Source organism: Somniosus microcephalus, chromosome 13, assembly GCF_052327205.1.
Source record: "Somniosus microcephalus isolate GS21.2 chromosome 13, FLI_Smic_1.0, whole genome shotgun sequence".
NCBI classification, from domain to species: domain Eukaryota; kingdom Metazoa; phylum Chordata; class Chondrichthyes; order Squaliformes; family Somniosidae; genus Somniosus; species Somniosus microcephalus.
This window is the reverse complement of record NC_140999.1, coordinates 8228011-8236502: the sequence shown is the minus strand read 5'-3', so window position 1 is coordinate 8236502 and position 8492 is coordinate 8228011. Positions and strand designations below refer to the sequence as shown.

Here is an 8492-nt window from a genome sequence, read left to right as displayed (position 1 = left end):
CTGGCCAGGGAAGTACAGCTGCTGCAGTTCCCTCCCCCACCTCTGCCCCCCCCCCACAATGACTAGAGCCAGCGCAGCCTGTCGACCTGTGTCCCCCAGAAAGACATGCACAGGAAAAGACCTCCAGTAAAATGGAGGAATACCTGCGGTGCCAGGTTGCGGAGGCTAAGTTAGTTGAGCAGGCTTTAAGGGAGGAGAACGCTAGGTTAACAGCGAGGGCTGGCAGTTTAGAGGGTCAGCTAAAGGTTTTTAAAATGGTTCATGAAGATTTTCAGCCACCAGCAGCGGGTGGTGAGGGGATACCTGCCCCCAGTACAGGAGTGGGTAGGGAAGAGGAGATAAAACTAGATTACTGGCTAGCTGCCAGGTATATTAAACAGTGCAAGCTGTTTAAGCCGGAGGCAGGGAAACAGACAGCAGGGGCTGAAAAGGCCAGTAAAGAGTTAAACGCTGTAGGGGAGCTGCAGCCACAGGTCACACAGGCTGGATGTGCAGCCTGCGTGAGGGGAGGAGTGGTCTCATCTAAACGGGAGACTCCCCCATTGTTCTGGGACCCAGGAGGGGAGGAGCCGGAGGTCTTAGGTCCTGTCCCTGGTTACCCAGAAGGGGAGGAGCCGGAGGTCCCAGGTCCTGTCCCCGATCACCCAGAAGGGGAGGAGCCGGAGGTCCCAGGTCCTGTCCCTGGTCATAATGAAGCCGAGTCAGAGGACGAAGGTCCCGCCCCCGACTGCGGCGAAGGGGAGGAGCCGGAGGTTTTAGGTCTTGCCCCTCAGTGTAGCATTGGAGAGGTGGCGTCTGGGGGTGGGGACTTTCAACCTGGAGTCCCAGGTAGCAAAGAGGTGCCTGCCGCTGACCCAGAGCCTAGGGAGGCGGAGCCTGCGGGAGGAAGCCCACAGCCGGCAGTTGTGGGGAAGCCATGAACTGCAGCCAGGGCCAAAACTCCAGCCAAGGGTCCGACCCATGAGGAAACCTCATATGTGGTGACCGTCAGATGGTCAGATAGAAAACCGCAACCGAAGAAGGTCTGGTCGCCGGTTTTCACAAAAGGAAACCCCCGTAAGAAAGCTGCGGGAAGTTTAAACAGTCCACAGCCAGCAGCCACGGGCTGCCAGGGACTAGCAGCTGAGACTGATGTGGGAACGCCGCAGGGGGAGGCCTGCGACAGTCCCCGCAGATTATAAGCTGGCCGTCCGGAGACGGGCGGCAGATGTACATAGATGTATATAGTTTTGGAGAATAAGGTTTAGTTATTGTTATTTTAGAATGAATGTATAAGGTATTCCACTGGATTGTTTTGTACATTGGATGGTTTTGTATTATTGAAATAAGGTTATGTTACGAATCTAGGCGAGTCTGTACATTGTTTGAATGTTTTCTCCGATAGGAGATGTTTACTCAACTTCATTGTCAGAATGAGGAAAGTGCGTGGGCGAGGTACACTCCATAGTAAGGTAAACTATGGGGAAGGTCAGTTGGGGAGGGAACGGATTTGTGCTCACCCAAAGACACATGATACAAAGACGATTTGAGATGTTCATTGTATCACAGGGGGGACTGTAGGATTCGCAAAATCCAGAAAATCCAGTCTAGATTGGTAAAACCCCTGAAATGGCCACATTGTGAGAACACAAGATGGAGTTGGCAGTTCTCATGGCTCAGTTCAAAAGGACACACCAGCAGTATCTTACAGCAGCCTGAGTCATCACCGATTAGAAGATTCCAGAACTTACTGCTATTGATATGGTAATATGGTTACAGCAGTAACGAACTCGTAAACAAAAGTATTTGCACCTGGAGGTGCGCTAATTGCTAGCAAAACGCAAACCCATCTCTGAAATCGCTGAGCACAGAAAAAAACCCATTATCTGTACCAAACTCAGAGGGACACAGGACAGATCCCATCAGTTTCATTTACAAGACATTAAAATAAAGTACTTGCTTTTGTCAAAGCAGCCTGCCCATTACCTTGACAAAAGAAAACCCCTGATTTGGCGCCGAGATAAGGCCAAGGAAACAGTATAGCTGTGGAGGGAAAATCGACAGCAAGACTTCTTCTTTTTCATTCAGTGAGATTCAGACAGATCTAACACAGATTCACACAGACACAAGGTCAAGGACAGAGGGAGGAGGACCCACAAGATTGTGCAGGAGAGAGATTCACAAGTTCAGTCCAGATCCAAGACCATCAGGAGTTCGAAGGCCGAGTGGAGAGGAGACGGTTCGAGGAGTTCGGAGGACTTTCAAGATTGTGCAGGAGAGAGATTCAGCCAGACTCAGACAGATCCATAAGATTCACCAGAAGCAGTGAAGTCCAAGTCCAGATACCATCAGGAGTTCGAAGACCGTGCGAAAGAGGAGACAGCTCGAGGAGTTCGGAGGACTTCCAAGTTTGTGCAGGAGAGCGGGTCCAGGAGCCGGTCCCATAAGGAAGATTGGAGATCCCGGATGTAACAAGGAGTACCAAGGTCCAGGAGGGTTTTCTTAAAAATTCTGGTGAGCATAAAGGCCCAACTCTACCTAACTGAGATAGTTGAGGTATATTTTAGCAACGGGAGGATTTATAACATTAAGGGTTTTGTAATTCAGGAGTGTGATTTATCCCTCGATGTGTCCGTGCGCTTTTCCCACCCCCGTTTTAGTATACCGCTGATTAAGAATTGTTGTATGATTTAAGGTAGTCAAAGTTATTCCTTGTGTGTTAAATTTTAGTTCCCATTGGGAGACGTGCTAATGATTTTTGTCTAAATTGATTCTTGCATTCTCTGTGTTTATTCTCCTTGAAAATAAAGATATTTCTGATTTGAAACTCACCTTGTCTCACCTGATCCATTTGTCTTCCGAGTCACAAGTTGGGCCACACATCAAGGTTGTCTGGCAATAAGCCCAGTGTCTAGAACCGGTGAGGGGGGAGCGCTTCGGAACCGCTCACGAGCAGTGCGAAATCAAAACCGATCTAGCACACCATAAGCTCGTTAAAACGACCCCTTACAGATGCACTGCAGCGACGCACCAAGGCTTCTTCGGCAGCACCTCCCAAATCCGCGACCTCTACCGCCTAGAAGGACAAGGGCAGCATCGCTTGGGAACACCACCACCTCCAAGTTCCCCTCCAAGTCACACATTCACCTGACTTGGAAATATATCGGCCGTTTCTTCATCGTCGCTGGGTCAAAATCCTGGAACTCCCTCCCTAACAGCACTGTGGGAGCACCTTCACCACACGGGACTGCAGCGGTTCAAGAAGGCGGCTCACCACCACCTTCTCAAGGGCAATTAGGGTTGGGCAATAAATGCCGGCCTTGCCAGCGATGCCCACATCCCAGGAATGACTTTTAAAAATCTGATAAAATGCTGTGTAAATTCTCCTTGTACTCATCAGCCAAAGCTCTTTGAGTGTCAGCCGTGGCTCCATGGCTAGCTCTCTCGCCTCTGAGACAGAAGGTCATCAGGTTCAGGTCCCATTCCAGAGACGTGAGCACCTGATCTAGGCTGACGCTCCAGTGCAGTGCTGAGGGAGTGCGGCACTGTCGGATGTGCCGTCTTTCAGATGAGACGTTAAACCACGGCTCTGTCTGCCCTCTCAGGTGGACGTAAAGGAACCCATGGCACGGGTGAGTTCTCCTAGGGTGGTAAATTCGATTGCTTTGCACCTGCCGTTAGCGCCCCGGACCGGATATTGAGAGGCGCCCCCTGCCTTTCTGCCTACCGCTAGCAATGGCAGATTAAGGGGAATGTTTTGCAGTCGGGAAGGGACAGGGGGAGCGCTTTTTAAAGGCGACCGCTTCCTGACTTTTTTTGTTGACGACATTTTTGCACCACGCATTCTGAAAGAGAGAGAGAGAGAGACTTCTCGAGAAATTCATCGCTGTGTGAAGGAGTTTTGGGTACTGAGCAGCACTTTGCAGGTTCATTTTGATTTGACCTTCCTTGTATCGATTTAGAAGAGACTGTGGGGGCTGCACTCTGAGCTCTTTCCCTGGGCCTCTCCATTGTTCTTTCCAGCAGATTTGATGTACAGGTCTCTCCAGGCCGAGATTCAAGGCTGCAATGAGCAGGGTGTGGATGGAGAGCAAGATCGACCCTCCCCTTTAAGAACCGGCCGGTGCCAGTGTGTCTGTGTTCCATTGCTGACTGACATCACCTGAGCTTCACCAGCGCTCTGAGGTAGCGCCTCGCTCCTCGGCGTTAGCGCCTTAAGAGAGGTGTGCAGGGCCTGATTTAGTGTTCCAATCACCTCCAGGGGCGATAGAAGCCAAGTTTGCAGTTGGAGGCGATAATTAGCGCCAGGCGCTAAACTTTGTGCCCGGCCGATAATTGCACCCCAAACTGGGCGATACTGAATTTCTCCTCCCTAATGTCCTGGCCAACATTTATCCCTCAACCAACATCGCTAAAACAATTTATCTGGTCGTTTATCTCACTGCTGTTTCCAAACTGGCTGCCAGGACTCCTACACTACATCAGTGACTACGTTTCAAAAAGTACTTCATTGTCTGTTAAGTCCCTTGGGACGTCCTGAGGCCGTGAAAGGCGCTACAGAAATGCAAGTCTTTCTTTAAAAATACTTCTGTTAGCATTTCAGAACACGGCGACCGTGAGAGGGCACGGGGGCAGCTCTGAGCAAATCCCTGGTCAGGGTTTGGCAGGTGTCACCAGCAGCAGATGAAAACACAGCAGGAAATACCAGGCGAAGTGGGCAGAGAACTGGCTTCACGGGTCTCCACGCAGATTTCCCGCTTTCGCCAAATTTACACACCTTTTTCTTTTTGTTTGGTGAAACTAATTGGAAAACCTAGGCTGGTATTTACTCCAGCAAAAAGTTTGGGGTTAACAGAGTCGAATAAATATCCACTCAAGTCATCTTGTGGAGTCTGGGCCGTAACGAGAAAGCCATCTCATTGCTTCTTTTAAAGGGTTAAAAAAAAACTACAAGGTGAGCACTGTGTGGCACGTCACATTTAATAAACACGCCTCCCTCATGTTACTGAGCTATTTATCATCGACTGGGCACACTCCAACACTCCCAAAGTAAAGGTAACGCAAGGCAGAAATGAGCCTCACCTGCAATAGAATGTCATCGTGGCAGTTTGCACCGTCAGTTTTGCTTTGTTTAATTCAAGAAACACTTTTGTCGAGAGCCTGATGAGGACTCGCGAGCCCTCAGAAGATTTTGTTCTTTGTTAACTGTAAAAGAAATTCCTGTATCGAAAGATTTAGATGAATTTTTTGTTGACAAGTAAAGAGAACACTGTCGGGCTGAATTGATCCGAATTTCCTTGAGTTGACATTGGGAAGGTTTGCCTAAATCCCCCGAGGTAGTTGTAAATTGGATTTCGACGCCTGATCCGTTCGTGACCCGCACTGTTACCGTGAGGGCTCCTCGGGGGTGGGGGGGGGAGTTAAGTCATGGACGGACCCCCAGCAGCGGCAACAAGGTTAACGTTTTCACTTACGGATTACCTCCTCTTTGCTGCGATGCTCCTGGTCTCCACTGGCATTGGGATATTTTTCGCCACTCGCCGCGGTGCCAAGCAGAAGAAGGCGGACGACTTTTTCACGGGGGGGCGACAGATGCCGGCCCTGCCCGTGGGTCTGTCCCTCTCCGCCAGCTTCATGTCGGCCGTCCAGGTGCTGGGAGTCCCCGTCGAGGCGTACACCTACGGGGCCAAGTTCGTACAGATGTGCCTGGGTCAGACGCTAAACGCTGTACTGACTGCCTACCTCTTCCTGCCCATCTTCTATCGCCTGGGATTGACCAGCACTTACGAGGTAAGCCCCTTTGATACCTGGTGGAATTGTCGCTTGTGCCCACTCAATTTGTGTCTTGAATACAAAGATCCGGCATGAAAGTTATTTTTACAAAGCTATCGGCAAATATGACATAAAGAATTTTCAATTTATATCGCGCCTTTCACAGCCTCAGGATGTCCCAAAACGATTTACAGCTAGTAAAAAACTTTTGAAGTGTGGTCACTGTTGTAATGTAGGAAACGCGGCAGCCAATTTGCTCACAGCAAGCTCCCACAAACAGCAATGTGATAAATGGCCAGATCATCTGTTTTAGTGATGTTGGTTGAGGGATAAATACTGGCCAGGATACCAGGGAGAACTGGACATAAATGGTGCCCTGGGATCTTTTACGTCCACCTGAGAGAGCAGACAGAGCCTCCGGTTAAGGTCTCATCCGAAAGATGGCACCTCCGACAGTGCGGCGCTCCCTCAGCACTGCCCCTCCGACAGTACGGCGCTCCCTCAGTACTGCCCCTCTGACAGTGTGGCGCTCCCTCAGCACTGCCCCTCCGACAATACGGCGCTCCCTCAGCACTGCCCCTCCGACAGTACGGCGGTCCCTCAGTACTGCCCCTCTGACAGTGCGGCGCTCCCTCAGCACTGCCCCTCCTACAGTGCGGCACTCCCTCAGTACTGCCCCTCCGACAGTGCAGCACTCCCTCAGCACTGCCCCTCCGACAGTGCGGCACTCCCTCAGCACTGCCCCTCCGACAGTGTGGCGCTCCCTCAGCACTGCCCCTCCGACAGTGCGGCGCTCCCTCAGCACTGTCCCTCCGACAGTGCAGCACTCCCTCAGCACTGCACCTCCTACAGTGCAGCGCTCCCTCAGTACTGCCCCTCCGACAGTGCAGCACTCCCTCAGCACTGCCCCTCCGACAGTGCGGCGCTCCCTCAGCACTGCCCCTCCGACAGTGCGGCACTCCCTCAGCACTGCCCCTCCGACAGTGTGGCGCTCCCTCAGCACTGCCCCTTCGACAGTGCGGCGCTCCCTCAGCACTGCCACTCCTACAGTGCAGCGCTCCCTCAGCACTGCCCTTCCGACGGTGCAGCACTCCCTCAGCACTGCCCCTCCGACAGTGTGGCGCTCCCTCAGCACTGCCCCTCCGACAGTGCGGCACTCACTCAGCACTGCCCCACCGACAGTGTGGCGCTCCCTCAGCACTGCCCCTCCGACAGTGCGGCACTCACTCAGCACTGCCCCACCGACAGTGCGGCGCTCCCTCAGTACTGCCCCTCTGAAAGTGCGGCGCCCCCTCAGCACTGCCCCTCCGACAGTGTGGCGATCCCTCAGGACTGGCCCTCCAACAGTGCAGCACTCCCTCAGCATTGCCCCTCCGACAGTGCAGCGCTCCCTGAGCACTGCCTCTCCGACAGTGCGGCACTCCCTCAGCACGGCCCCTCCGACAGTGCGGCGCTCCCTCAGTACTGTCCCTCCGACAGTGCAGCACTCCCCCAGCACTGCCCCTCCGACAGTGCGGTGGTCCCTCAGCACTGCCACTCCGACAGTGCGGCACTCCCTCAGCACTGCCCCTCCGACAGTGCGGCGCTCCCTCAGTACTGCCCCTCTGAAAGTGCGGCGCTCCTTCAGTACTGCCCCTCCGACAATGTGTCGCGCCCTCAGCACTGCCACTCCAACAGTGCAGCGCTCCCTCAGCACTGCCCCTCCGACAGTGCAGCGCTCCCTCAGCACTGCCCCTCCGACAGTGCGGCGCTCCCTCAGTACTGCCCCTCCAACAGTGCGGCGCTCCCTCAGTACTGCCCCTCCAAGAGTGCAGCACGCACTCAGTACTGCCCCTCCAGCAGTGCAAAGCTCCCTCAGTACTGCCCCTCCAGCTGTGCGGCACTCCCTCAGCACTGCCCCTCCGACTTTGCGGCACTCCCTCTGCACTGCCCCTCCGACAGTGCAGCGCTCCCTCAGTACTGCCCCTCTGACAGTGCGGCGTTCCGTCAGTACCGCCCCTCCGACAGTGCGCCGCTCCCGCAGTACTGCCCCTCCAACAGTGCGGCGCTCCCTCAGCACTGCCCCTCCGACTGTGCGGCGCTCCCTCAGCACTGCCCCTCCGACAGTGCATCTTCCCTCAGCACTGCCCCTACAACAGTGCTGCGCTGCCTCAGCACTGCCCCTCCGACAGTGCAGCGCTCACTCAGTACTGCCCCTCCGGTAGTACAACGCTCCCACATTACTGCCCCTCCGACAGTGCAGCGTTCCCTGAATACTGCCCCTCCGACAGTGCGGCGCTCCCTCCGTACTGCCCCTCAGACAGTGCGGCGCTACCTCAGTACTGCCCCTCCGACAGTGCAGCGCTCCCTCAATACTGCCCCTCCGACAGTACGGAGCTCCCTCAGCACTGCCCCTCCGAGAGTCCAGCGCTCCCTCAGTGCTGCCCTTCCGACAGTGCAGCACTCCCTCAGCACTGCTCCTCCGACAGTGCAGCACTCCCTCAGTACTGCCCCTCCGGTAGTGCAACGCTCCCTCAGTAGTGCCCCTCCGACAGTGCAGCGCTCCCTCAGCACTGCCCCTCCGACAGTGCAGCGCTCCCTCAGCACTGCCCCTCCGACAGTGCAAAGCTCCCACAGTACTGGCCCTCCGACAGTGCAGCGCTCCTGCAGTACTGCCCCTCAGACAGTGCGGCGCTCCCTCAGTACTTCCCCTCCGACAGTGCGGCGCTCCCTCAGTACTGCCCCTCCGACAGTGCATCGCT

At 54.5% G+C, this 8492-nt stretch overlaps 1 protein-coding gene across 1 annotated transcript in view; it reads left to right on the top strand.

Moving 5' to 3' along the window:
- The first annotated feature begins 5219 nt into the window (after window positions 1-5219).
- Window positions 5220-8492, top strand: part of slc5a5 (solute carrier family 5 member 5) — an 82553-nt gene continuing 79280 nt past the window's right edge. Inside the window, exon 1 of the mRNA XM_086004446.1 lies at window positions 5220-5769. Coding sequence (XP_085860572.1) covers window positions 5407-5769 — 363 coding nt within the window. The 5' untranslated portion in view covers window positions 5220-5406. The remainder of the gene's footprint in view (window positions 5770-8492) is intronic.